General features: G+C 54.1%; 10 protein-coding genes across 10 annotated transcripts; 8 read left to right on the top strand and 2 right to left on the bottom strand.

Moving 5' to 3' along the window:
• Window positions 1–395: 395 nt before the first annotated feature.
• Window positions 396–1,265, top strand: BU26DRAFT_430036 (HET-domain-containing protein; the record flags this gene model as incomplete). The annotated part of the gene is made up of 1 exon (XM_033823852.1): window positions 396–1,265. A coding segment is annotated over one exon (870 nt), but the record flags the coding sequence as incomplete, so codon positions are not given.
• Window positions 1,266–2,299: 1,034 nt separating this feature from the next.
• On the top strand, window positions 2,300–3,062 carry BU26DRAFT_506762 (uncharacterized protein; the record flags this gene model as incomplete). The annotated part of the gene is made up of 2 exons (XM_033826949.1): window positions 2,300–2,729; window positions 2,833–3,062. 2 exons carry the CDS (start codon window positions 2,300–2,302, stop codon window positions 3,060–3,062), a joined length of 660 nt encoding a protein of 219 aa, XP_033682546.1.
• A 2,129-nt stretch (window positions 3,063–5,191) lies between these two features.
• BU26DRAFT_349340 (uncharacterized protein) lies at window positions 5,192–6,666 on the top strand. Its single transcript, XM_033822432.1, has one exon. The coding sequence runs from the start codon at window positions 5,295–5,297 to the stop codon at window positions 6,483–6,485; it is 1,191 nt and encodes a 396-aa protein (XP_033682545.1). The 5' UTR covers window positions 5,192–5,294; the 3' UTR covers window positions 6,486–6,666.
• Window positions 6,667–6,846: 180 nt separating this feature from the next.
• On the top strand, window positions 6,847–7,670 carry BU26DRAFT_606443 (uncharacterized protein; the record flags this gene model as incomplete). Its single annotated transcript, XM_033835667.1, has 2 exons — window positions 6,847–7,170; window positions 7,223–7,670. 2 exons carry the CDS (start codon window positions 6,847–6,849, stop codon window positions 7,430–7,432), a joined length of 534 nt encoding a protein of 177 aa, XP_033682544.1. The 3' UTR covers window positions 7,433–7,670.
• A 1,935-nt stretch (window positions 7,671–9,605) lies between these two features.
• BU26DRAFT_532110 (thiolase-like protein) lies at window positions 9,606–11,183 on the top strand (the record flags this gene model as incomplete). Its single annotated transcript, XM_033831077.1, has 4 exons — window positions 9,606–9,739; window positions 9,821–10,467; window positions 10,537–10,909; window positions 11,045–11,183. The coding sequence occupies 4 exons, from the start codon at window positions 9,606–9,608 to the stop codon at window positions 11,181–11,183; spliced, it is 1,293 nt and encodes a 430-aa protein (XP_033682543.1).
• On the top strand, window positions 11,091–14,933 carry BU26DRAFT_520663 (HET-domain-containing protein). The gene has a single exon (XM_033829337.1). The coding sequence runs from the start codon at window positions 11,524–11,526 to the stop codon at window positions 14,854–14,856; it is 3,333 nt and encodes a 1,110-aa protein (XP_033682542.1). The 5' UTR covers window positions 11,091–11,523; the 3' UTR covers window positions 14,857–14,933.
• A 132-nt stretch (window positions 14,934–15,065) lies between these two features.
• On the top strand, window positions 15,066–19,929 carry BU26DRAFT_349260 (uncharacterized protein). The gene is made up of 8 exons (XM_033822431.1): window positions 15,066–15,714; window positions 15,764–15,803; window positions 15,854–16,259; window positions 16,306–16,469; window positions 16,532–17,169; window positions 17,231–18,197; window positions 18,260–19,069; window positions 19,125–19,929. Exons 1-8 carry the CDS (start codon window positions 15,239–15,241, stop codon window positions 19,821–19,823), a joined length of 4,200 nt encoding a protein of 1,399 aa, XP_033682541.1. The 5' UTR covers window positions 15,066–15,238; the 3' UTR covers window positions 19,824–19,929.
• A 105-nt stretch (window positions 19,930–20,034) lies between these two features.
• BU26DRAFT_566505 (uncharacterized protein) lies at window positions 20,035–21,399 on the top strand (the record flags this gene model as incomplete). The annotated part of the gene is made up of 1 exon (XM_033833540.1): window positions 20,035–21,399. The coding sequence occupies one exon, from the start codon at window positions 20,035–20,037 to the stop codon at window positions 21,397–21,399; it is 1,365 nt and encodes a 454-aa protein (XP_033682540.1).
• Window positions 21,400–21,843: 444 nt separating this feature from the next.
• Window positions 21,844–24,292, bottom strand: BU26DRAFT_566504 (carbohydrate-binding module family 18 protein; the record flags this gene model as incomplete). Its single annotated transcript, XM_033833539.1, has 3 exons — window positions 21,844–23,194; window positions 23,308–23,643; window positions 23,745–24,292. The coding sequence occupies 3 exons, from the start codon at window positions 24,290–24,292 to the stop codon at window positions 21,844–21,846; spliced, it is 2,235 nt and encodes a 744-aa protein (XP_033682539.1).
• A 368-nt stretch (window positions 24,293–24,660) lies between these two features.
• On the bottom strand, window positions 24,661–27,043 carry BU26DRAFT_597497 (uncharacterized protein; the record flags this gene model as incomplete). Its single annotated transcript, XM_033835003.1, has 6 exons — window positions 24,661–25,382; window positions 25,432–25,799; window positions 25,848–26,248; window positions 26,301–26,633; window positions 26,687–26,908; window positions 26,960–27,043. 6 exons carry the CDS (start codon window positions 27,041–27,043, stop codon window positions 24,964–24,966), a joined length of 1,827 nt encoding a protein of 608 aa, XP_033682538.1. The 3' UTR covers window positions 24,661–24,963.
• Between the last annotated feature and the right edge of the window lie 423 nt (window positions 27,044–27,466).

Below are 27,466 nucleotides of genomic sequence, written 5' to 3'. Positions count from 1 at the left end.
GATTAGCGTGGATATTCAACTGCTTTCGTTCCTAGGGCCTTGAACAGCGAGCACCAGCAACGGTGGCCATAGTGTTCGAACTACAACTCCTGAACCTCATCGATCCAAACCATTTGGATTCGCAGATGGCGTCCAATTGGTACCTGCTAACATGGGGGTGTTGGGATGACCAATCGCCTTGACCGACGAGATGTGAGGCTGAAATTTCAGCCTTGTCCGTTCCTGCCACTAACTCAGCCTTTGCTCTTCCCATCGTCACGACCCATATCCAATTCATTCTGCGCTCCGTGTAGCAGACGCAAGCGCTGTTAGCGAGCCTGAAATCCTCCCTTTTGTGTCCGGCCCTGCGGTCAGCGGCCCTGTTTGCTTCCTACCCTGTCAAAGAATCACCCAATATGAGCAGCCTACCGACATACCGCTACCAGCCTCTGGAAAGCGCGAGTACCGTCCGAATTCTAGTCCTACATCCCGCTGAAGACTTTGCGGCCCCCATACGGGTCAGGATTGTCCATGCAGACCAGGAGGCGCTGCTCTTCGGGGAGACCGAGACGCAAGGCTACGAGGCAGTTTCCTACTGCTGGGGCGATCCGACGCCGACCCATTCAATCATCTGTGACGATGCCTTCACCAGGGGGGTTACTCGAAACGTCGACACCATGCTTCGATATCTCAGGAGGGCCGGCAGACCTCGTCGAATCTGGGTGGATGCTCTCTGTCTGAATCAGCAGGATCTGGAAGAGAAAACTGAGCAGGTGCGGCGAATGGGAAGAGTGTACCAATGCGCTATGAAAGTGCATGTCTGGCTGGGGGAGACAGATAAGGCTGATCCTGAAGTCAGGCTCTTCGCCGGGCTCAGAGCAATTGCAGCGCTGCGACTGCACCCAACAGAGGAGTATGAACCGGTCCTGGACATCCTGGGGCGAGTTTTTGGCGGGAACTACGAAGCTTATATCGACTCCTTCTTCTCCCGCAAATGGTTTAGCCGTCGTTGGATCGTTCAGGAATGCGCATTGAACCATCAGGTTGTCGTTCGCTGCGGCAGGCACAAGATCCTCTGGGCTTGGTTTAAGCGCGGTGTCTTTCTCCTTGATCGTGCTCGCGTACGTTTTTGCCAAGAGGCACGCGATGCGCTGTCCATGGTGATGTCTTTCGACTCGCCGACCATGAATGCTGCGACTCTAAGTAAGCTGCTCTGGTCCTTCCACGCTTCAGAATGCTCCCTACCGGAAGACCGTATCTTTTCTCTACTTGGTCTCGCACAGGACACGGGATTGAATCTTGACTACGAGTCTAGCTGGCCAGAGACCTATACCCGAGTCACTTCGGCGTACTATGACGATTTTCTTGGACGACCACTGGAGATGTTCACGCATCTAGCCGGCTTTGGCCCTATCAAACAGGAAGGATATCCATCCTGGGTGCCAGATTGGACGACACGCCGGCAAGAATTCAAATTCTTACGCCGGGTGGCCCGTGGTGGAGGGCCTAGTGACGACTTTTCCCTAACAAAGGAACGTAAGTTACGGATTAGAAGCTACTACAGAGGCTCCGTGGACGCACCAAACTCCACACTAGCGAGTGTGGCCGAGAAGGTATCTTTGGTTCTTGGAAAGCTCAAGGAGTCGGGTCAAGGCTTGGACTCCCTTATCAGCGTCCTGTGGGCTTGTGTCGATGATTACGGAGAGAAGCTGCCTGAAGACCCGGATCTAGATTTTGTAGAGAAACGACGAAGATCGCGCGTGTCGGTCGAGACGGCTTTGAAACCCTTGATCGCGAACTCGTCCAACACAACGGCAGCTTTTGAACAAGAACCCACGGCGCAGAAGATCTATTCTGTTCTCGAGACCCATTCTCTTTTCTCCATCAACCTCCCTTGGCAGGCGTCTGCGATAGGCCCGAAGGAGACCCAATCTGGAGACTTGGTCTTGTACTACCCTGGCATGTGCCTGCCAGATCGCGGTTACCCGCTGATGTTTTACAACACGTATCTTGGATTCGTAACTCGGCCCTTGGGAAAGTGCGTTCCGAAGCAGGCTTCGGACGGATTCTTCGCGAATTGTCGATTCATTGGGCTGTGTTTCTTCTCTGGATCGGCGGAGGGTATGGTTGGAGATAGGGTCATCGTGGAACTCGTCTGATCGGGTTTGGTAAACGCAATGCTGTCGGCTTCGGCAAGGGTACCTGGCTTTGGCGGATGTATGCTGTTGTATCCTCAAGAAAAGGAGGAGAAGAGATTGTGACGCACTATAAGGAGTGCCATAATCGGGGACTTCGTTCACTTTTCTGTGTCTTGCTGGGGATGGCCGGGTCGGCGCGGTGTGAACTGGAGGTACGCTCGACAGCGGCGGGACAGAACATGGCGCGAATCTCGGATAGCGTCGGTGGAAACTTCGAAGAATGCGCGACTATGGCATGCTTGCGCTCGTTAGCAATCGGGAACGAAGGTCGGGTGCGTGGCACCGCGCCAGAACCGGTCAACGCGAGACTGCACCAATGCAGGCCGAGTACCACGCCGCCTAGAGAACGCCTCTGCGTACCTAACCTTGGCCTTGAAACCGACGGTGTTCGACGATGCTGGGAATACCTAGGTATAGCACATGGGCGAGTGTCGGTCAAGAGGAGGCAACCTGGTGCTCGACGGCGGCGACGGCGCTCTTGCTTTATTTCGGGCGGGACGACATTCGTAGGCTTCTCGTCGGCGGTATTGAAGAGCTTTCGCTGGCGCGTAGGTAGAGCATCTCTTCGTGATTGCTTCGAATGTTTTCTGCTCCTGCTTTGACCCAGCTCGCTCTTTCCCTTTTCGCGTGTGTCAAAGTTTGCGTGACGTCACAGCTCTCACTGAGCAAGTCGCGCTCCTCACTGACCTCAGCGGCATCATGGGCACCGAGAGCATGAGAGTGGACAAGAGTGGCATGAAGGTGAATAGAAGGATGTATGTATTCGCTGAGGACGCGCAGTCGCGCCGCCACTTCTCACCCGCGCGAACCAGACGCGTCCTGAACGCGCCCAAGACCCAACCTGCCTTCACCTCACCTCACATCACCTCACCAACAGCCTCTTGAACAGCTCCTTCCTCGACTCATCAGCAGCGCCGACTGAGTCAATGAAAGTGCACAAGAAGGAAAAAGGATAAAATGAAATACTGAACTTCGATGCACGCCCCTCGCTCGCGTGACACGGTGGTTCCCTCCAGCTCTCACTCTAGCTTTCGCTGGAACCTCCCTTCAGTAAAACATTATAAAACAAGAAACAGACAAAAGAAAGAAATGACAGGAAAGAAAAGAAGGAAAGGAAAGAAAAGAAGGAAAGGAAAGAAAAGAAGGAAAGGAAAGAAGGAAAGGAAAGAAGGAAAGGAAAGAAGTAGGAAAGAGATGATACAAAGGAAAGAAGGTACAGGAGGAGACAAGTAGGAAAGAGAGTACAGGAGAAAAGAAGATACAAAGGAAAGAGAGTACAGAAGAAGACAGGAAAGACAAGAGAAGAGAAGATACAAAGGAAAGAAGGTACAGGAGGAGACAGATAGGAAAGAGAGTACAGGAAGAGGAAAGAAGAAACAAAGGAAAGAGAGTACAGAAGAGAAGAAAAGAAAAGAGAAGAGAGGAGAAGAAGAGAAGAGAGAAGATACAAAGGAAAGAAAGTACAGGTAAAAGCAAACGCGAGCGAACATGCATACATACGTACGTACATACAGACAAAAAGGACAAAAAGCAAAACAGAACGCAGGACAAAAACAAGAACGCAGCAAACAAAAGACAAGAAGAGCAAGGACAGAAAGGAAAGAAAGAAACCCTGCTGTCATTAGCTACCTGTGGGTGTTATTGGTGGATCAAACAGACACCCGCAGGTCATGAAGGAAAAAAAAGTTCAGGTTGGGGGGCGGCGGCAGGTTTATATACCCTGGGGGCGCCAGCAGCACGGGCCCTCAGCCAAGGCTCGCTTACTAGCGTAGATGAGGCCATAGGTGAGAGTGAGGGCATGGTGAGAGCAAGTGAGAGAGACCTGATGACTCAAGTGGGTCCGGCAGCGGCGTCGTACGAGGTGAGAGAGGAACGAGCAGGGGTTAGTGGCAGATTAGCTGGCATGTGAGCGCGGCTGAGCAAATTACGGCCTGGTTTTGCGTTTCAGGTTCGAGAGTGAAGGCAGGTGAAAGACGCGTCACGTGATCGCACCTCCGCGGAAGGCGCGATCCCGGGCAGTGATTGGCGGATTGCGACGCCGAGCTCGAAGCTGGAGGACGGAGCTCGCAGGTATGGCTGCTCACGGGATGCTGAAGGCCCGTGCTGCCTGGCGATCGACCCACTTGTTGAGTACCTGTCGACGTCCGTCAGGGCGAAATTGCGCGGCACATGCCCAGATGCGGTCGTCATTTGCCTCCGAGACGGCTAGCGTACCGTACTTGAGCTGATAGTGGGAGTCATACCTGAGCATGGACCGCGTAGGTGAAGGTAGACCGAGCCGCTGGGACCAGAGCGCGCTATCGTGTGATCCAACTTGAGGAAGGAGCTCGCTGTCTCTGCTCGGCGATCTCCGGGCACCGGCTGGCCACGGCCTAGGACGGAGAGGAAGCAGTAGGTGGCCGATGAGGCATTTGGGTGTGGATGGGACGACGGAGTTTTGCCTCCAGCTCGAGATTCGTATATCCAGTTCACGGTGACGAAGAAGACCTCATGAAAGAGTGCCTGCTGCCTCACCTCCAGCTTGTTACTCTTCGGCATCTTCATCTACGCCTCGGATGGGCGCGACCGGGGCAGAGGTGGACTACAGAGTTGGCCGGTGTCACTGTTTGCTTCCAATACGATGAGGACCTCACGCTTGAAATTGTTAACAACACGCCTAGATCACCATTGTTTCTAACGCCCTCGCGCCCAAAGTAGCCGCCGAAACGAGCGACGCATAGAATAAACCAGCCGCCTTCTCTAGAATCGACACAAGCGCTCAGGAGTTGAAGAGTCAGAGGAAGCGGCCAGGACTGAATGCGGAGGGATTGTCGCCTTTAGCCTGAGCTGTATATCTTGGGGAAGGTTAATCCGCGTTGGTATATGATGGCGAACGGTATATCGGTTGGTCTGCCTTATTTTTAGTTCAACTCTGCCGCTCGACTGTGCCGTAGGCTGGGCGTGCTAATTATACCCAAACATACCTATATAACTTGTTGGATCCTCCCTCGCCTTCCTGCTCCGTATTCTCACATCCCCCTCTTCAGCAATTCCGTTATGAGTTGCGAACCCGAATACCGTCGAAAAAATCGTTGACAGTGGCAGCCACAGTTTGGCCACCTATACACCTCTTCAGCAATGTCACCGCTCCTCGCACTACCCATAGAGGCCCTCCACGAGATTACCGCCAAATTGTTGTACAAACAACTAGACGATTCCGTCCCGCCAGCTTATTATACCTGCGTCGAGGAAGAAGCCCTCAGAGCCCTCTGCCTCACCTGCCGTAGGTTACGGGACGTCGCTCAGCCTATCCTCTTCAGCGTTTTCCTGTCCCAGCAAAGTAGAAGGGAGGAGAATCTGGTGAAGAGATTTGCAAGATTTGCCAGGACAATTGCGATAAGGGGCGACTTGAGGAAGTCTGTCCGGATATTCGATATGTCGACGCACTATGCCTCGAATAGCGACTCTCTTGAGCTTCCGTCAGGATCTGGACTGCAGGAATTACAAGAGGCGGCGCCCGCTTACTTTCAGAGTCGAGAGGTGCGGGACAATGGAGTCATGCTGCATGTGGGCGAACACGTCATGGGCATTCTCTCCCTCCTGCCCAACCTACGCGTCCTCAAAATTGAAGGCCAAGTCGATGACGCTCCGGACTTCTGCCGCCTCGTCGACCTGATGGATAACTTCCAGAAATTGGAAGAATTGCAGCTTGTATGCGAAGAATTGGAAGATCTTCCTTGGCTCCGTGTGTCGGACCTAGCACCACTCCTGCGACTACCGGAGCTGAAGAAGTTCAGCGTGAAGACAGCGGCGGTCTACGACATCGAGAGCGCTGTTCATCTGTCGACATTTGAGGAGAAGTCGCTGAGTGTAGAGGAGGTGTCGATGGAAAATTGCGTGACTACGAATGCCTCGATGCACCGGCTGATCAGGGCCTTCCGCCAATTGACTCGTTTCAAATACACCAATTGGACTGAAGCCGACGAAGAAGCGCAGAAACTCGACACCCTGGTCTGGCATTCAGCACTATCCGAGCACAAAGACACCCTTCAGGAACTAGAGATAGACGATCTCTGCCCCACTACAGAAGACGACCTCAGCCTGCCTACCTCCTGGCCGTCCTTTTGCAATTTTGCGTCCCTTAAGGTTCTCCGGATTGAGTACGACCTGCTGGATTACAACGGATTACCCGAGAGTCTCTGGACGCTGCATCTTTTCGACTGTGAAGTCATCCAGAGCGACGAGGAGCTCGACAGCCTGTGCCGGATAAAAGCGCGCTCGTGCCCAGATATCGAAGATGTGGAAATTAGGGTTACCCGCAATAAGTAGATGATATTTCACTAGCTGGAATGCTATGGGTTCCAGTATTCGGCGGGAAGATGCATGGAGAATGCTAGGTTGGATTTCAATCTCAAGTTTATCGCCTGAGTGAGACTAAAGGTCTGGATGACGGGTTGTATTGAAGAGACGAAGACGAATTAATGCAAGAACAGCAAGAGCCTCATGAACAAGATGGAGAAAGAACAGGCCGATAGCGAATGAGGAAGGATGGAACCATGGGGAGTGGGGAAGCAACGTTGCGCTCGTAGGCGAGAAATACAGGTGCTCTGGCTGCCCCAGAACGCAGGGTTATTGCGGCGGTCTTGCACACACTGGCCTCAACAAGTCCTCTGACTGCAAGCAGAAGAGGATGGACTCATCCGCACTGGGCACAGACCATGACGAGTCTCCCCATGACGCCAACGGCCCGCCTACCAGGACTGTTTCGCCAAAGTCCTTTGGCCCACCCGTCAAGTCTGAACGCCACGATTCTGTCTGTCCCGCGTCTCAGTCGCTGGCACCTCTTCTCGACCCTACGGCTTCCGGCTCACGAGCACCGGATTGGGGCTTTTTCAACTCCGAGCTCATGCCATTCATGACTTCCAAGCACGGTAAACAAGCTGCACAGCGCGCCGACGAGACCGGAAAATGGGGTTTGCAGTATTACCGCGCCGGTTTACTCGCTGACGCTTTGGTATGCTGTCCCACAACCTTTCATGACTTGCGTAGTACTTACGGACCCTCAGCGCGGAGCTCAAGACAACCCCGCCGACTTCCTGCAGCACTACATCGGCGCAGTCGACCCTGGTGATGGATCCAAGCCAGTGGACTACTCCCGGCCGTTCTACAACGAATTAGCGGCCCACGACGCCGACTTTACTATTTTCCTCCTCACTATGCTGAAACATCAATACCCGAATATGCGCCTTCTGCGCGAGCCCGGCCTCCATCTATGACGGAGTCGCGCCACAGGAAATATTCCCGGCACAGGAATCTGAATCGGACACCGCTATAACAGAACGCGAGGATTACGACGATGGCGCGAAGAGTGTGGAGACGCTTGACCCAGGCCCGGATATTCTTCTTCCATTTCAGGGATCGCCATACAAGATGCCGACCCATAGAAAAGGGAAGGGCATCACCGATCCAAGCATGTATCTGAGCAAATAGGACGGAGGAGTGGGCTATGCGCTGTGAACGCTGTCCTCGTATGGGACAGGTCCTAGTGTACCCTGAAGCACTTCGGATTCATGAATAGCTAGTGTATTATTCGTATCCCTTCACGCAATGAGCCACTGCGTGACCCTTGACCCGCTTTCCCACCCATCCAACTAGCACCAACCAAACAATAGGTCTCTACAGCGGACGCCGCTCGATCCTGTGCCGCCTCCTTGAGTTCGGTATTTCGGACTTGGACTTGCAGTAGGCACCCAAGCTACCCTTCACGACTCAGCCACAAGCATGCAAGTAGCCGCAAGCAGCCAGCGACATCTGTACCCCAATGCACCGTGACTGCGGCTTGATAGGCTGCCTCGGCTACTAGGCGCCCTACACCCTGGCTTTGAAGAACGTACTCGCTAGCCGCTGATAAGACACTGTGTCGGATACTGCGCTCTCCACGTGTGCTACCGAGGAAAGCCATAGGGCTGCATATCTTCGCGTCACTCATCCTCCCTTATATGTTAACCTCGATGCAACGGCCAACTGTAGCCATCACGTGATTGACTATTCACTCGACCCCTATGGATCTAGGTGGGCTTCTGTATCATCGTAGGAGCACAGCGGATGTCTTAATATCTAGGGCATCTATTATATTAAGTTATTATCTTTCCGGAGGGCTTTGCGTGGAGTCTGTGGCACAGCAATAGGCTGCCGCTCAAACAACCCTGGAAAGGCAACGTGCGAGGCGTAGTGGTGGGTAAGAAGGGGCGGAAGGGGATCTCATCGCACGCCTCTACAAGGGTTGTCCTAAGCGACGGCGTGGCATCAGTTGACGCTTTAGAGCGGGTATGTATGCCAGTCGACGGGCCGGAGCGTGTACCCGAGGGGCGGCCTCCCCGTTTCCAGACCCCTGGGTGAGACATATTCGAGTGCGTTTATTGATAGGTGGGTTGTGAGGTATCGGAGTACGGATTTGAGAGGTGATAGGGGCTGGAAGGGGGTTTCGTACGACTGATTTTCTCGTTTTGAGTCACCTACCTGTAGAGGTCATGTTGACTAACAGCAAAGCAGAAACTTCTGCCTACACACAAAAGGACTTAAAAGACGCTAAAATGAAGAGAAGAGAACAGGGTATCACAGAACCACGGGGAGGCGTTTCCACTCACTGCCTGGAAATATGGCAGTCGAGGCTGCTCCATAGAGTTCGTGGTTGGCTCCAGCGAGATTGTATGGATAAGAAAAGCATTGCGCTGTACACCACTACTTTCGTGAAGGGGAGATGGATTCATAGCCTCCTTTTTCGCACATATCTTGTTTGGATGGAAGTGTATGATAGGTTTGAAACCGCTGGGACAGTCCGTGATAGCATACCTGGCTTCTTTCTGCGACCATCGAGATTCGGGGGGAGGGGGTGGGAAGTCTTGAGGGTTCTCGACCCATCCTCTCGCCAGCCCGGCATCTCCGTTTGGAGGGATGTGCTGGGCGCTGTCAAGGCACCCATCCACACTGGTCCTTCACGGAGTCGAATACCGTATCCTACGCCGCGTGATAGATCCTCCTGCGTCTCGTCACACTGCTTCTTCCACTTATCCATCCGCTCTGGTCCTCCTTGGAGCTGAAGACCCCATATTACGCCGCCGGAGATGGGATCATTCTGCTGCTCATCACACCTCTCTTCGACTCATAGACCACTTGAAGTCGCGTAACACTGAATCCTCCTGCGCCATTCATGCTCCTTCATCGACTTATCTAATCATACATCAGGGATAGCGCCGTCCCTGGGGCACTTACATGAAAGTGGTGGCTTCAACTGTGCCTCGAAGTGTGATAGCTGAAAGCACCCAATGTTGCACCTTATGAAAATGCTGCTCCATTCGACTTCGGATCCCATCTTCGCTCTTCTTGTTCTTCGTCTTGTGTTCCCTGTAGCACCATTGTACGTTACAAGCACCGTTGTACGTCGCGGAAATGGGCAGTAGCACGAAGGCCGACTCGCTATACATCACAGGCCTGGCCCACGAATACCCGCCGTATTCATTCAAACAAGACCAATTCGAAGATGTTCTCAGGAGACTGCGTCCAGATGACGTAACCTCGGCGGGGTAAGCCATAGCCCACACAGTCACTACCTTGATTCCTCCTTTTGAGCCCTTTCCCATCTGACAGCGAACCAAACACAACAGCATCCAGAAACTGATCGACTTCAACCGCAAAACGGGAATCTCCTCCCGCCCAACAATCTTCGACTACACCACGTGGGACAAAGAAAGTTCCATACCCCCACCCATCGATGAGCTCTCGCGACTCTTTCGAACTGTCGGCGTAGACCTCACTGCGTCCGCGTGCAGAAAAGCAATGTTCGAAGCAGGCGTATCCAGGGAAGATATAACGCACGTTGTTGCAGTGACATGCACGGATACCGGAAACCCTGGCTACGACCTCCTAGTCTGCCAAAGCCTGCGCCTACATTCAGGTGTAGCGCGGACTCTTCTCCACGGTGTGGGCTGTGCGGGCGGTCTTTCGGCGCTCCGTGCAGCTGCGGATCTTGCGGCAGCGGCAACGCATCGGGGACGGCCGGCGAGGATCCTGGTCTTTGCGTGCGAGCTCTGCAGTCTGTTTCTAAGGTGTGAGGTGGAGCTGGCTTGCCGGGATAGCGAGCGGCTGCATATTGCTCCCGCGCTGTTCTCGGATGCTGCTGCGGCGGTGGTGGTTTGCAATGGGCTTGCGGTTGGGGAGATGGGGAGGCCGCCGGTGTTCGAGCTGCTGGAGTGGGGGAGTATGGTTGTGTCGGGGACGGTGGAGTGTATGTCTTATTTGACGGAGCCAAATGGTATGTTTTCGGAAACTTTTACTTCTTGTTGAGCGCATGCATTGTGGATTCGCTGATCTGTAATGTCAGGTATGATAGCGAACATCACCAAAGACGTCCCGAAGACGGCGATTGGCGCTATACGTCCCATGTTCGACCAGCTCCGTCACACCCTTGGCATGACATACAAGCATCGTTCCTGGATGCATGCTCCACCTTCGAAGTTCGACTGGGCGATCCATCCAGGCGGCGCCGCAATCTTGCAGGGCGCACAACGGACTCTGCATCTTACAGACGACCACATACGTGCCTCTCTCGAGGTCTACCGCTCGTACGGGAATTCTTCTAGTCCGACGGTTCTCATCGTGCTCGACAAGCTGAGGCAGATGGGCGAGGGCAGAGATCATGTCGTGGCGACGAGCTTTGGGCCTGGATTGGCGATTGAGATGTGTGTGATGAAACGGTGCCGTCGATCTCATGAAGGAGAGGCTTTGGGTTTGAGTGTTGTGCGGAAGGGTAATAGGTTCTTGTCGTCTTTGCTGTCGAGGTTGGTGACTGGATGGGCTTAGCGGCTTGGCATTGTGGCGTCTCTCCCCAGGTTCAAGGTTCTAAAGTCTTCAGCTCATCACTCTGACCAGGATACAACACTCTTTATACAACACCTTGGTTGCTGTCTTGCGGGCCCTGAGGAATACCAAGAAATGCGGCAGGACCTTGGGGTCGGCGGCTCGCGATGATGCCTCGTTGCTTGTGCTACAGGGCAGTTTGGAACAATTGGTGAGGTATTTAGCCTTTCGATCTACACTGATCTCGCTGCAAGCTTTCTAGATTACCAATTTATGCACGTCAAATATAGCCACTCGAGTGGCGAAGCACTCCTGTGCTGTGTCGCGCGTCGTTTGGTGCGAAATCGCCCCCATCTGAAACGATGTCAGCATCGCTTATCCCGCATTTTCGCCCCCCAGCCGCGCGGACGTCGTGATCTATATCAACGGCCAGGCATCCAGTTCATGCTTTCCTTTCACAAGTACGGAGTGTGGCCGAAGCGTCACTACTCATAATTCAAGATTCGACACCATGGCGGATCCAGAGCGCTTCAGGATTCCGGCGAGACCTACCAATACGCAACCTCTGACCCCCGAACGTTCCGGTAGGTCTCGGTCGCCACTACCGAGACATGTGGTGCTACAGTCAACACAGAACGATACTTCGCCGTGGGATCAACCTTCTACCAGATCTCTAGAGGCCGATGGTCTCGCTGCCAGTCAACACCCCAGGAGGAGTTCTTCGGCCTCCGCGGGCAGCGATCCCTCAGAGACCGTAAAGTCACTCAGCGTGGATGGCAGTCAAATTAACCTTTCTGGTTTGAAGTCCACCGGAAACGTGTTCAAACAACTGTTCAAGAATGTACCGAGCAAACTTATTGGCGTCGGGGAGGACATCTCCGAGATGGCCATAGAAGTCAAAGGCGACACCATGGATCTCTCAAAGACTGCTCTTCGTGAGATCGGGCAAGGATCCAAGAAGCTCTGCAGCGAGTGTGCCAAGATGCGGTTCGATGAGTGCATACCAGGCGGCGCACGACCGAGTGTCTCGACATACGAATACCTTCGACCGCTAGAACGCATCATTCTGCAGCGAGACATGTGCTTGTTTTGCAACGTTCTCTATCAAGCTATGTGCAGGGAAGAGAATGACCCACTCAAAAGCAAGCATATTCAAGACCACATCCAGAATCGACTAAAAGGGAAATCGTTCAAAGAATGGACTGAGGATGCTCATCTGTGGAAGAGGATATTCAAGAGCGGCTCTGTGTGGCCATTTGGGCATAGTCGGGACGACACCGATGATGGCGAAGATATACAGCAGGCCATCGAACCTAGTTCTGGAAAGGATCGGACGAGAATAGCGAGCAACATGCCCAAGAACCTTCGCACTCCGGATATCGCGCCTGAAGCCGTGCTCGTAGGAGGGATGGCTGGTTTGAAGGGTGTAAAGATGGTCGGTAACTTCTCCAAACGGGACCGTAATATTATCGAAGTAGCGGACGCCACGATTGTTGCGGCGCTGCTCTCCACCGCAAAACGGACAAAACCGCTACCATGCTGGGTACTCGTCAAGCTCCATACGGAATCGAGCAACAAGTCCGGTCTACTCGTTGTTCATGTCGCCGCTCGTAATCGGGAACCGCGCTCATCACTCAAGGAAATCAGCAGGTTCCACCTGCGTGTGGCATCTACCCCGAAGTACCCTACCAAGGGTCAGCCCCTCCGCTACGGTAAGATCCTGTCCCACCACATCGATGTCCGGATGTCTAGCCTATGGCTAGACGTTTGCAAGGACCACCACCCCCGATGCCAAACCCGGGTCAATGCGCCTGTAAACCACTTTCGTGTCATCAACCTCGAGCATTATTGTCTAGAAGACATTACCGGCGGATCCTCCGTCGAATACGCAGCTCTAAGTTATGTCTGGGGGCGATTTGAATACCCAGTGACTACCCAACGAACAGCAAAGAAATATTATTCGACTGGAGGTCTGCGGCCGGAGAATGTTACATTACCCCGGTCAATTCAAGATGCGATGGTAGTTGCAAGGCAAGCCGGATTGAGATATTTATGGGTCGACGCTTTGTGCATTCTGCAAGACTCTCCAGCCGACTTGGATATACAACTCGGGCACATGGACAAGATATACAAGAATGCTACCCTCACCGTCGTAGCAGCGGATGGCGAAAACGCGAATTCGGAGTTCAAAGGTGTTTTAACGCCCCGAAAAGCCGATCAATTCGTCGCCGAGGAGGTGCGGCCGAACGTGCAGATTCTTATGCCTCTACGCGGAAGCACGAATCTCGAGCCCTGGCAGACACGGGCATGGACGCTTCAGGAGAAAATGCTCTCGAACCGCCTTCTCGTTTTCAGCGGCGGATACATGATGTGGCATTGCCGCGAGTCTGTCCACTATGAAGATATGACGGCTTCGGATGCGAAGACAGTCCCTGGGAGTGATCGCACAGTGCCACTACTTTCGGCTGGCTTACGCGAGGATGACCTACCTGCGTCAGCGCCGCTCTCTTATTCGACGCTAAATGGAAATGTCTCGGTTACTCGTTCACCGGCTTTCGAGAAGTACGCTTCGCTGGTTGCCGACTATACCCATAGACGGATGTCGTACTCGTCAGACGTTTTGCGCGCCTTGTCCGGAATACTCCCTACACTTAGCAAAACGTTCGCGCGGCGATCGAAGGAAGACCACGAAGTTTTCCGCTATGGACTGCCGGAGACCCTCATAGATGTTGCCCTCCTATGGCAACCAGTAGGCCCGCTTAAACGACGCAGACACTGCACCAAGCCAACCTGCACTGAACCCTACATGCCATCGTGGAGCTGGGCAGGCTGGGAAGGAGATGTGGAATACGATCCCACTTACAAGGTTCGCACTGACGTCTCCGGCGCATTAGTGCAACTAATTGAGCCAAACGGACTGGAGCGGATACGTCCCTTAGTTCGGTTCTATACCAAAGGTACGCAGAAGCTATCAGAATGGGCGGAATCTGGATGTCCGGGTTCGATCCCAAAGAGTCCTGGTATGCCACCTCCGTCACCAAAACGACCTGCTCCTCCTCCAAAGAAGCCTAGTCTTAGTATTTCTGGCCCCCTTACTCCTCCGATAATGAGCAACGCCGCGAGTAGACCGAGGACCCCTCCTGCGCCGAAATCGCCTCTCCTACAACCAGACGTTGTCCCAATCGGCATCCTCAACACCTTCGACTCGCACAATTCACACAACTTATGGGCGAACACGGATCCCCCGGCATGGCTACCTCACGGTACTCTACCCTGGACATGGGAAGCCGCATCTCCAACTGCATTTTCTCGCAAGCTCACTGGGAAGGACGTCACCGCCGGTAAACAATACCTCATCTTCCAGACCCAGATCGCCCAGTTCCGGCTTGGATCGACCTTCTCCCTAGCTGTCACGGAAAAGGTCCTCGAGGCTGACGACGTTGATAATTTCACGGCCGCTTCCGCCTCACCTCCCACTCTGCGCAGACTCCGTCCCGTGCAGTCTAACCCTTCGAATTCAGATCTTGGCTGGACGCTCAAATCACACAGCTCGTACAGGCAGATTATTGACCAGCAAAACCAAGAGATTGGACGCGTGCGAGTACACGATTCCGCAGCCTCTAGCGGAAAAGGCGCTTTTGATTTCATAGTCCTTTCAGAAGCTCAGTTTTTCGGCGACGAGCAGAGCTTGGATGAGGCCATGGGCTTTTCGCTGTATAATGTCATGCTTGTGAGTAAGCCGCAGGGAAGTAGGGGTGTGAGATATCGGATGGGAGTGGGCAAGCTGTGGAAGCATGCTTGGAGGCTGGTAGGGGCGCGTGAAGAGGTTGTTGTGCTTGGGTAGGGTAGATTGAGCAAATGGGATTGGAGGAGAATTAGCACTATGCTTTTGATGCCATTTTTTGCATACCCCATTGGTAGCAATCTAGCTGTTACCTGCAAAGAAGGTTGTGGAATTTTGTTGAGAGTTCTGAGTATGGCTGTGCTATCTTGGCACGCTAACGTCCTCGGCCGAGGGTTTCCACAGCCCCGCTCCCTTCACTCAGCCGCACAGGCAATCGCGTTCCTAATCTCACCATGGTCTTCTACTATTTCGCTACAGCTCGTTGCCGCTACTCCCGTCTTTTTTTACTCAAAGATTCCGCTTTCACGGCATTGGACCTTCCAATAAGAGTTTAGCGCGAGAAAGTGAGTGACATCTCAGCTGACGATCGTGTCTTTACCCAATGCCGCGGAAATATGACTATGATGGCTCGGATGAGTGGCGCTATATAGAACGAGAAGTTGAATCGTCCCTATCGGATTTTGACCCGCGGTACGATCGGTTTAGACGTAGTCGAAGCCCTGTTGTTTTGCCTGCCCCACGCGTTCCTTCTCCTGTATCAAGAGAATACAGAGGACACAGAAGAGGGAGACATCACCGGTATACTCCACCAAAAGATTATAGGGGCAATGCTCTTTCTCTGGACGTCAGGCTGTACGGATTCGAGGACAATGAGTCTCCGGAAACCAATTTCCCAGGGTTGTGGCCGTGGCCTACGACACCGGGGCCGGGCGGGTCTCAGAAGCAACCGCATCACATGCTAAGTATCACCGCAGCGAGGAGATGGTTCGATTCATCGAAGCAGCATAGATTGGACCTCACTTGCTCGCCTTCTCTTCTCGAGATCGACATGGGGAAGGAGTACCCGATAAAGTGGCTGTATGTTCTTACGCTATAACTCGATGCTACCAGCTAACTCTCGCCGCAGTCATGTAGAAAGGCAGGTTCCGGACTTCGATGAGTTTGAGGTGTGCCCCTTCAAGTCTATGAGTCCCTTCATAATGCTAACAGTCCCTAGACTATCGCTATGAATATGCCCGAACTGACTGGTGACTGGAAACTGGTCGCTAGCGGTTTGTTCAAACGACTCACGGAGCTTGCACATAGGAAAGGCGACGACTACCCTGGTCCATGGATGCTGCGGGCTGATGGTCGAAAGTCAGACTGGGCAGGAAAACGGAACGTTCCTCCTTCAGTCACATCACTGAGCTTCCCTTGTTTTGAGCTTGGTCCGATCCAAGGACATGGGAAGAAGAATACACAGCATCAGTATCCGCTGATGAGTCTGTATCAGTGGTCGGATTGTACTCATGCTGCAAGGCAGTGGGATAAGGAGCAAAGCTATCCTAAAATGGCCGATGTCGAGAATGCAAAGGGCCAGATCATCTATATGCCACACATATGGTGTGTGATAGCAGGAAACGGTATGGCTTTCAACGCATCATGGTACCTGATGCTAAACTTTCGTAGTGCTCTTGACTTACGGCCCAATCGCCTTTGAGGCTTTACTTGGAGACTCTATAAAGCAGGTTTCCCCGAAGGCAGAAGTCAGGAAAGGGCCGAGCTCGGTACAAGTCACTGATGTGCTTGGATCCACCCATGTGTTCGACATGAAAGAGTGTCGCACCTTTTTCGTAAGTTTTGATGATCCTTGCCTTCCCGATCTTCGAATGTCGTATCTTACTATTATCGTTAGGAGCTCCAACGCACCATCACCCGCAAATGCATCCAAAATCCATATGCAACGATTGATGACATCGACATTCTGCTCTCAGATGGCTCGGTCCTCACTGGTGCGTCGTGGGTCGCCGCGGTTCAAACAGAGGAGACTACGACTGTTAATCTTTTGCTTGCCCGAAAGAAGGCTTCCTTAGCACAGGAGCATCAGCGAGAGCCTAGGAGACGGTTTGGGGATGCACCTCACTTCGTACCGCCACCACGACATCGGTCACGATCACGACCACGACTACGATATACAAAGTACGAACCGTACAGAACTCGCGAGCGTCATAGGGAGGATGAGGACTATCCACCGAGAGGCCGAGGGGTGTACGTCGACATTCCAATGCGAAGAATGCCCGAAGACACGTTTACGTACACCTTTAGGCCTCCAGCCGCTTTAGACGGAGATGCCGCTAACCAGACCGATGCTACTGCGAGCAACGATTCGAAAAAGTCCGGAAGTGGTGCAAGCAGCCGTGTGATCTTGTCGGACAGCGACGGAAGCGATGATTCGAGCAACTCCGACAGCGATGAGAGCGACATCTCGGCCAAGCCTGAGAACACTTGTCGTGCTGTTGTCCTATACCATGGGGATATCGGACGGGCTACGAGGTAATCCACCAAACCCTCAATGGGTCCATTATTGAACAGCGAGCTGACCGCAAGGGCATAGACCGAGTTTGAAGAATGGTGGGGTTACCGAAGTGGGTTATCCTACTTCGCTAATTCTCTCGAACGCTGGTGGACCGGAAAACATTCGAATCAACCACAGCGTAGAGGCACATCCACTTCGACAAGAGCTCTTCGTTAGAAGGGACCTAGAGCGTGCCATGGACAGCATGCGAGCAACACAGGGGCAGAGTCGCATTCAGCGCGAGGAGCAAGCCGACTCAGAAGAACAACGACCTGGCGTGTTAGTCTTCAAAAAATCATCGGCATATTTGCCTTCCATGTACGTTCCTTTGCAGGAGTCCAGCCACCCACAAGAGCCAGAGACCTCCCGAAGACACCGTTCAACTCGAAACCCTATCGAGAATGGCAATATTGGTCCATCAAATTCAAGGGAAAGAGCTTCTGGGAGCGAAAATCCCCAACCCTCTGCAAATCAACCACATAGAAGACCCGCTGGACCGAGCATGCCGAAAGTCAACGTGAACTTGAAGATCCGTATCCCGCCTTTCTTAAGCTGGGCGACACATACGGGTTTCGATGCCCGCCGCACTATGGAGAGATCGGAACACATTGAACGCATCCTGGAGTCAATTCATATTACATTGAGGGAGCAACCTTCCGAGAGTAACCGAAAACTCTACCGCTTAGCACTTGAGCTACGTAGGGATGCGCTAGAAGAGACCTACCCATTCCTCAAACGTCTGGATACGGGGATCCGCGAGCGGCCAAGCTCTCCAGAAAATGGCGAGCCGATTGATGCTGAGGGTGGACATTCGACCACTGCAAGTTTCGATTTTGGCGCAGTTGATTCTCAGGATTCTATTCACGTGGACCTACTGAAGAAGTGCAACAAAGCCATCACGGAGTTCTTGCAGACCGTCGAGGAATTCTTCTCGTACTATGTGCCGACCTCGTCGAATCATGCGACAGTGCAAAAATGCTGGGGTGCTTTTGAGACAATTTTGTCGGTGAGTGTAGCCCTTCTTTCCTACAATTGACCGAGCTGCGGTATCTGACTCGAATGTTTCAGATCACAAAAAAAGGGCTGGAGCAAGAGCAGAAGAAGAGAGAAGAATCCGAGGCCACCTTCTGGCTGGTGCGAGACATTTCAAATGATCCGTTAGCCTCCCAACATATCAAGCCGTCGCTTCCGTGGCAAGAATGTCGACAGTGTCGGGTTGGACACATCTACCGAGACTACGATGAGGCCGTTCGCCACGTAAGGAATGCGCACTTCAAGTTCTCAAGCCGGACCGGCAAAGACCCCGAAATAGCTGCGGATACGCTCGCCAACTGGGTTCGGAGTGATCATCAATATCGTGTCGACCAACGCCTCGAATTGTTTACAACTTATCTCAACCTCTCTCTAGGCCATATGTGTACGGTCCTCGCAAGAGCCAAGTATATTCGCGAAGGCGTCATCAACACCCACGCCCCTCAAACTACCCGTTACATGTTGCCTAGCTCACTAGTCAGTTCTCTCGAATGCGTAGTCATGCTTGTGCTCTTTACTGCCCGTTCGTTCGAAATCGTCAATCGCTATTGCAACGATTTCATGAAGAACCAGGGGGACAAAGACAAAGAAACGGAAGGTCTGCTTCGATTGACGCGCGTCAAGAACGAGCTTGAAGCAGCGGGCCACGTTGCGTTAGAGTCTATGGAGAAGGCTAAACTGGATATTATGCTTATGACATTCACGAATGTCGATACGGGAACCGTGAGCTATGATGCTGTCGGCCCGGAGTACATTATTCTCACCGTCATGCAAAACCTATTCACCCGGCCACTGCACGGCAAGGAACGGATCGACCAAGTTTACAGCTCGTTTGTTCGCAAAGTGGTACGCCCTATCCCTTTCCTACTTCCCCTGTATTACCGCTGACAAAACGATGTAGTACCTCGACGCAAAGAACCACCCACGAACACGCGTGATACGCGACATCTGGCGGTTGCGTGAAGAATTAGACCTCATAAACGCAGTCATCTACGCGCAAGACGTCAGCCTCGACATGTTTTGGGAGATCCTCTGTCCATCTAGATTCCGCGTCACGACCCAGACACGCGACAATCATTTTGACGTCGAATGGCAATTCATCGCGCACGCGCAAGACGAGTGCGTGGAGACGAGCAGGAAAGTCGACGCCATGGTGTCACGTCTCCGCAGTATAAACACCCACGTCGTCCAGATGCTGGAAATCCAGCAAGAAAACAACGGAAATGCGCTCATTGTTTTCACCCTCGTTACTATCATCTTCCTCCCGCTTTCGTGGGCGACGTCGTATTTGGGCATGAATACGTCGGATATTAGGGCTATGCGGAGCTCCCAATGGCTGTTTTGGGCGATTGCGGTGCCGGTTGCGAGTGTGGTGATTGGGCTGAGTCTGCTTGTGGTGCTCAAAGGAGAGGCCATTAGGGAGTTCCTTATTCGGAAACAGTCGGGGATGGAGAGGCGTCTCGCGAGTAGGCGTGCGCCGAAGAGAACGGCTTCGAAGTCGTTTACGATGGTGTCGACACACAAGACCGGCGAGGAGGAGAAGGGTGCGTGGAATAGGTTTAGGAGGAGGAAGAACGGCGGTGCGCTTTCTAACGTCTAGGGAGATGGTGGGACTCATTGGGGATGCGAGGAAATGGGCGTAGCAGTCCACCGCTGCCTAGGACTAGTGGGTCCTACGCGAGCAGGACACACATTGCCAAGCCGCCCGCCAGTGCCACAATCCCTAGAAGCACGGCCAGCGGCTTGGCCTCTCTATATTAACCCACAACACCCTTGGAATCCACCCTCGCATATCACATTCCAAGCCCACGATGCCTACGCTCACAGACCTCCCCAACGAGATACTCATCGCCATCGCCTCCCATCTGCGCTACAAGGTCGGCATCCCCTCCCACAAAACAACCTACGAGCTCGCCCTCGCAACCCTCTGCCTCACATGCCGCCGCTTCCGCGCCGTCATCCAACCCATTCTCTTCGGGAGCATCCACCTCCCGCTGCGTCCTCTCGTAAGCGATCCGACGAAGCCGTTTCTGCGCCTCGTGCGCACGCTCACTGCAACACCGAAGCTCAGGCAAGCGGCCGCAGCGCTAGATATCGAGCTCCCGTCCGGGTACTATGTGCCTAAATTCCCGAAGGACTTTGATTGGGGGAGAGTGAGGGAGGATGCAGTGGGTATCGACGCGGGTGTTTTCGGAAGGGACGAGGAGTGGAGGGATGGTATGAAGCTCCGTGTGTGGCCGCATGTCGTCTTCCTCGTGTCGCTGCTGCCGCAGCTGCAGACACTGAGGGTGATATCGATTACGGGTGGTACGGCAGAGCCGCGGCAGATGCATGAGTTTCTGGGCGCGTCTGAGCGGCGCAAAGAGGTGGTGCTTGAGCTGACTAAGTCCGGGCATGCCGAGCAGCGCCAGGGGATCGAGGATCTCGCGCCGCTGATGGGAGTCCCGACACTGCGGAGAACTACGATTGACAACGTAGCCCTGCTTGGATCGGAGGAGCTCGTGAGGACGTGCTTCCCGCTGCGGTCCTCGCTCATCGAGCAGCTCGACTTGCGCGATTGCCCAATGACCGGTAGTTGCATCGGCGGCTTTCTGGCTGGTTTCCGCGGCCTGAAAAGCTTCTCGTACAGCGCGTGGAAGCCCATCGAGCAGGACCTTTTCGGCGTGGACGAGAAAGTCTGGCATGCTGCACTTCTTCCCCACGCTTCCACACTCGAGGAACTGCACCTAGACTGCGTAACCGAAAAGTCGCTCTACGGCTACAATTTCCACACCGTCCCCGAATACGAACTCTACGCCTGGCCGTCTTTCGCCCCCTTCACGCGCCTCAAGAAGCTGGAGATCGAGTACCGGCGTCTGGACATGCGCGACGAGCAGCTCGGACTCCCCGCGTCATTGGAGAAGCTGAGGCTGCTCGATTGTCGGAACATCGGTGGCGCTGCGGAGTTGCAGTACTTGTGCGGGATCCCGGCTGGCTCCTTCTACCCGGGGCTGCGCAAGGTCGTGGTTAACATGTCAAGGAACTGTTTGGTTGCCGAGAAGTTACTCACTGAACATGGGTTTGAGTGGGAGAGGGGGATGGCACGGGGAGAGAGGATGGAGGCTGTTGTGGAGAGGGGGTGCAAGGTCGCGTTCGTGCTAGAGTATACGGGGTACTATGAGGAGGAAAGTGCGTGAGGTTAGGGGCGGAGCGCGATGGGGTGCGGGGATTGGGGCTTATTGGTTGGGCTAGGACGCTTGAGATGGGCGACGGTTAGATGACGATGATGAGATTGCCAGAGGTGGAGGAAAGGAATGGCGAGGACGGCGAATGCCAGATAGTTAGAGATGAAGAGTCAGGAGTGATACCAAGCACTGGCATCGACCACTCGAGCATACGAATAAGACAACATTAAATTACCTAATCCTACGAAAACAAAATCACACAAAAGCAACCAGGGACCCAAACTTTTTTCTTCCCCAGGCGCCCAGAACGCCTACCTTCCACGCCCTCGATCCGAGTTTCGAAAAGAAGCCGGCGGGAAGAAGTGAGTCGGCCATCAGACCAAGTCCAGACAGCATCTGCAATTCTCGAGTCAGCACCAACCTATCAGCCACTACGCTAGCACATACCTGCTCAACCTAGTCATCCCAGCTCCACTTAAACTTGACCGTTTTGTCCTCCTTGTTGATATTCCACTCAAACGGCTGGTCATCCCAATGCACCTCCTGCTCCCACTTCGCCCTCCACCCATTATCCTCGTTGCGCCACCTCGTATCCTCCTCGCTCCCATCGACGTTCTCGATCTCCTGCTCGCCCGTCTCGATCCTGTTGTCGTACTCCATCTGCCCGTTGTCCTTGGCGCTGCCTTTGCCTGGCGCGGTAGGAGCGGACGGCATGTTCCATGGAAACTCGTCGTCGTGCTCCCAGAGGGCGTTAGAGCCCGGGCGGAAGGGGAACGGGATTGGTGCGTGGGTAGAAGGGCCTCCCAATGTGCAGCTACTACAGGTCGAGCTGGGACCGGGCGTGGTAGTCGTGCTAACGGTCTGCGATGAAGAAGTGGAAGAGCGGGCTGCCGAACTCGAAACCGCGGACGTGGTTGTCGACGTAACCACAGTGGTAGAACCCGGGGCCGTGCTCGTGGAAGTAACCACAGAGGTGGACGCGGGGAGAGTGCGCGTTAAGGTAATCACGGCGGTAGCTCTTCCGGCCGTGATCGTGGACGTGATCGTAGTGGTAGATGCCGGAGCAGTGCTTGTCGACGTAATCACAACGGTAGAGCCTGGAAGCGTCCTCGTTGAAGTAACCGTGAAGGTAAAAGCGGTCGGGACAGTAGTAGCTGTGACATGAACGGTAGAAGTAGACGAAGTAGTAGTAGTCGCCTCGAACCCGCTCTCCAGCGTGAGCGTCGGGACGGGATCAATGTTGACAGTAAAAGCGGGCCCCGTGGCCTCGACGAGAATGAAATCAGGGAAAGTAGAAGCACCACCGGCGGAGGTGGTGGAGCTCGATGATGAAGTCTGGGATGACGAAGTCCGGGATGACGAAGTTCGGGTAGACGAAGTCTGGGCAGACAAAGTGGTAGAGGAAGCGGTAGAGGAAGCGGTAGAGGAAGCGGTAGAGGAAGCGATAGAGGAAGCGATAGAGGAAGTGGCAGGGGAGACACTGACACCCGTGGCCGTAGTAGAAGCAGCCTGGGCAGCTAGGGCAGCCTTGAGCTTCTGAAGCATCTTCCAAGCCTTCAAGAACTTCACGCGGGCCGGGACGTTAGCATTGACTGGCGTGGGACCCTTCCCGAAATCAGGCCTTCGCTGATTGGCCGCATCCGGGAACCAAACAGTTTCCATCGGTCGCTCTTCGGCTACAGGAGATGCTTCTGGCTCCGGAGAAGGCCTGGTCGGTGCCGCGGTCGGCTTGGACTCACGTTCTGCTTTAGCAGCGAAGTATTCGTACCAGGGATTTGAGTCCTGCCGCGCAACGAAGCTGTGAGTCCTGTGATAAGTGATTAGCTTGTCTTTGCGACGTGTGGAAGGCATGAGAATATGAAGCAAAGAGAAGGAATCGCGATGAGGGATAAGGAGAGAACAGAGCAATGGGACACTTACTCCTGGGTCTCCTCATGCTCGACAGGAGTGCTGTTGCTGCTCGGAGAGATGCCGCCGCAATTTCCGAAGCCCTCCTGGCATCCAGCGCCGCAGAAAAGGTCAGAGCCTCCGCACCAGTTATACGAGCTGCAGCACTCGCCGAAACGGAAGCCGATGCACGAATAGCCCTTATCACCGCCACAGGTGCCATCGCGGGTTGGACCGCCCGTGGTAGGGGTATAGCTCGGTGCAGCAGGCTTGACGGATGACGATGGGCTGGGGACGGGATGTGTCTTGTATAGAGTCTTGGCGGAGCTAAGGGATGGAGCCGGGTCGGACGTGTGATCAGCGACGTAGCTGGATGCATTAGTCATGTATTGCAAGCGGAACGAGTGCCAGAGGGAGATGTTCGACAACAGAACGGTTGAAGACGTAAGAAGGGAAGGGGAACTTCTTACCTAGCGGTAGCGGTGGGCCAATCGGCAAGCCACTCCGTACTAGTGACGTACTCAGTAAATATAGCGGGCAGGTTCGTATCCACCGGCTGCTCAATCACCACCGAATCGACCACCGTCGTCGTCACCGTGTTGAGCTCACCGTCCTGCCAGTACTTGAATGTCAGCGTCTCTGTCTGATAGAGAGTAGTCGGCGCCGTGAAATGCGGGGAACCAGCCTCAGAGGCAGGCTCGGTGATCAGCGTGGTGCTGGGCTTGACGAATGATGGCTCGGTGATCAGCGTGCTGCTGAGCTCGACAGGACTGCTTTCCTCGACGCTTGATGGAGAAGCAGAGCTAGTCGCCTCAATGGTGCTTGAGAAGACTTCATCAGGGGAGTATACGGAGTAGACTGGCGAGGGCTCTGCAGTGGTGCCGGCATCTTCGTAGTCAACGTATATTTCATCTGGATGGACCGGTTCGTTGCAGAACCATTCGCTGGGCGGGCATTGACGCAGCGGGGCGCTCAAAGCGACACCAGCGACGCCGGCAATGGCAACAAAGCTCTTCATACTGGGAGTTCGTTAGATACGTTTGCTAGGTAAGGGGAGGCCTAGAAGCCTTCATGGAAGATATACTTCACTGTAGTGATTCTGCTCGAGACCAGATGAATCTCTGTAGCACAGGTGAGCAAGGAGAGTGGGTGTGGAAAACGAGGAGAACTGGGAGAGAAGAGAGGCCGGAGGTCGAATATATTTCAAGCTCAATATTGGAGCCCTGCCACGTTCTTGACACCAGAGAGGCCTTTAACGTGGTTGCGGTGGAGCCCATCGTGGCATCCCAACGTGCCGGTGAACGGATCAGGCGCAGATCTCCGCCGTGGTTAAGTTCAAAACTCCTCCAATTGTCCAATGAGAGCGCAGAGTCGATGCACGGAGTTGATAGTTTTTCGGTACGGCGGTAACCAGATGTACTAGGTAAACATATATTTGTGGTAAGTACTAGCCCCTGGCCGCAAGCGCACCAAGGGGCACTATCTCACATCCTGCAGGGCGGCCGCTGGTAGGGTGAAAATTTCAGATCACGAATTTCCACGGAGCCAGATTGTTGAACGAACAACGGACGTGATGGGACTCCGTCGGAAGTTGGCTCAAGACTAGGCCACACCGTGACTAGCGCACCACACGCCAAGGGGTGGTATTGTACCCTTAAGATGTGATATCGCTGCACACTCTAAACCCATTCATAGTCTCGCCGTGTAGTTGAAGCTCGCCTTCCTGTGCTGGGAGCTAGTACCTGCCTCGCCCTTCGCATGCGCTGTTGCACCCTCTTCCTCAACGAGCTTCAGTGGGCGGTACTCAGGATCCCACATCTGCTCGCGGATCCATTCTTCCAAATCGTCATCGTCGGTTGGGATATCCTGCTCTTGGGCTAGATCTTCTTTGATCGCTTGCTGGATGACATTCTTGGCGATATGGACGCTGATTTCGCGCACTTCTGTTACGTCAGGCAGAAGGCCAGCGCCGGTTCCCTTGAGGATGGGTGCAGTCGATGCCAGCGCTCGGACGGCAGCGACGATAAGGGACGGTGGGAGGAGCTTTGTCCGACTGAGGACGGCACCAAGCCCGATCCCCGGGAACGTTACCGAATTATTGCACTCAGCTTCGTGTGTTTAGCGCAGATTTTGCCGGGCGTCGACTGTGGAACTTACAAATATCGTACTCTTTCCCGTTATACTTCACCGGAGGGAAGGGCGAGCCGGTAGCTACTAGCGCTTTGCCATCAGTCCAATCGAACAGGTCTTGCGGCTTCGCTTCGTGAAGTCGAGTGGGGTTTGACAGTGGAAAGATGACGGGTCGCTCCACGTGCTTCGCCATTTCCCGAACGATTTCCTCGGTAAAGGACCCAGGGACTGTGGAGGTTCCGATCAGTACGTGTGGCTTGACCTCCTTGACTACGGAGAGCAGATCGTCATGCTGCTTCCCTTCCCACTCTTTGTCATTACGAGCATACTGAATTTGTGCTGGAGTAAGCTTGTCTTTCTTCGACTCCAGCAAAAGACCAGGCTTGTCCACACACCTGCCGCATGGTTAGCGAGCTCATGGTGGCGTTGGGCTAACGACGTACCAGATTTGGCGCCCAGCATCCTCCTTCGATTTGCCGGTCTCTTGGGCCATCGCGTCCTTGACTTGGTCCGCAATCCCAGTACCGGCGGTCCCTGAGCCAAACATAACGAACCGTGCATCGTCCCATTTCGTGCCGCTGGCCTTGAATGCAGCCATTATAGCGGCCAAGGTGACGGCGCCAGTTCCCTGCACGTCGTCATTGAAGCACGCGATTTTCGGTGTGTACTTTTCAAGGATGCGTCGGGCGTTATTCAGGCCGAAATCTTCGAAGTGGATGTAGGCCTTTGGGTACCGTTTTCTACAGGCTTGGACGAATTTGTCCACGAACTCGTCGTATTTCTCGCCTCGCGCCCGTGGTTGCCTCAAGCCGAGATAGAGCTCGTCGTTGAGAAGCTCCTCGTTCTGCCACTGGTCAGTCTTTGGTTACCGTAACGCCCGCGGAAGGAATGCCCACGTTTGTGCCGCAGTCAAGCACCACAGGCAGCGTCCGCGAGGGATGGATGCCAGCACAAAGCGTGTAAATGACAAGCTTCGCAACGCTTATAAGAATGGCGCCGACGCCCTGGTCCCCTATGCCCAGGATTTGCTCTCCATCGCTGACCACGATTAGGTCAATGTCGTGCGGGCCTCCAAACTGATCAATGTCATCCTCCACGCGTTCCATGTCCTTGATATTCAGATAGCACCCTTCTGGTCGCCGGAATATTCCCGAGTAGTTCGCTATCGCGTCGCCTTCGGTCGGGGTATAGATGACAGAGAACATCTCCTTGAGATGTTCGAGGATGAGCTGGTGCGCCCTGTCAGCCGCCGTTGCGCATACCGCCGCCGAAGGACGCTTACCTTGTAGTATAGCACCTCATTCTGCTCCTTCATGCTCGTCATGAAGGTATTCTTCGCGAGATCGTTGTCCCGCGAGGTGTACTGGGCGTAAGCGCGCTTGACCTGTTCCTCCAGCGTCTGGACGTTTGCGGGCAGAAGGCCATGGAGCTTGAAGGTCTCGCGTTCTTCCTTGGTGAAGGCAGAGCCCTTGTTGAAGTAGGGGGTTCGAAGGAGCGCATTGCCCTGTTGACGCGTGAGCTCATCGGGACGTGATGCTAGGTGGGGCTACGGTACCGTCAAGGTCGTTTCCTGCGGCCCTGAAGTTGACAGCGGGAGGTGGCCGAACTTGGGGTGCTTCTGGTGCTGTTTTGACGACATATTGGCTGTATGCTGTAGCTGGGCACTCGGCGGATGCGACAAGAGGGGTCGTCGAGGCAGGACCCTGGCAGGCGTTCGCCCTGATATGGCTCTGAGCTGCCGCTGCATGTGCATCAGTCCACTATCACGAGCTTGGGCTCCTACGAGCTCCCCTTATGTGCCAGACTCGCATCTGGTGCCCTGTTTCGCGAGCACCCGTTCGTAGAGGTTTGCGGAAACGCGTCTGTCAGCATTATGACGTCGCCGTCGTGTTAGTCAGAAATCAAAAGTCGTCTCTCTTCATGAGCAATGGATCAACCTCCTCCGAAGCCGCTCGATTGGCTGCCTCCGTTGAAGAATGCGAATATGGATCGATCACTGAGGCATACATGCGATGAGTAAGGCTGACGAGCTGTTGGTGTGCGATGAAGCGCACCAGCGGCT

This window comes from Trematosphaeria pertusa, assembly GCF_010094035.1.
Source record: "Trematosphaeria pertusa strain CBS 122368 unplaced genomic scaffold BU26scaffold_9, whole genome shotgun sequence".
In the NCBI taxonomy this organism is placed as follows: Eukaryota; Fungi; Ascomycota; class Dothideomycetes; order Pleosporales; family Trematosphaeriaceae; genus Trematosphaeria; species Trematosphaeria pertusa.
Note: the sequence above shows the minus strand (reverse complement) of the source record. Positions and strands in the feature narration are given on the sequence as shown.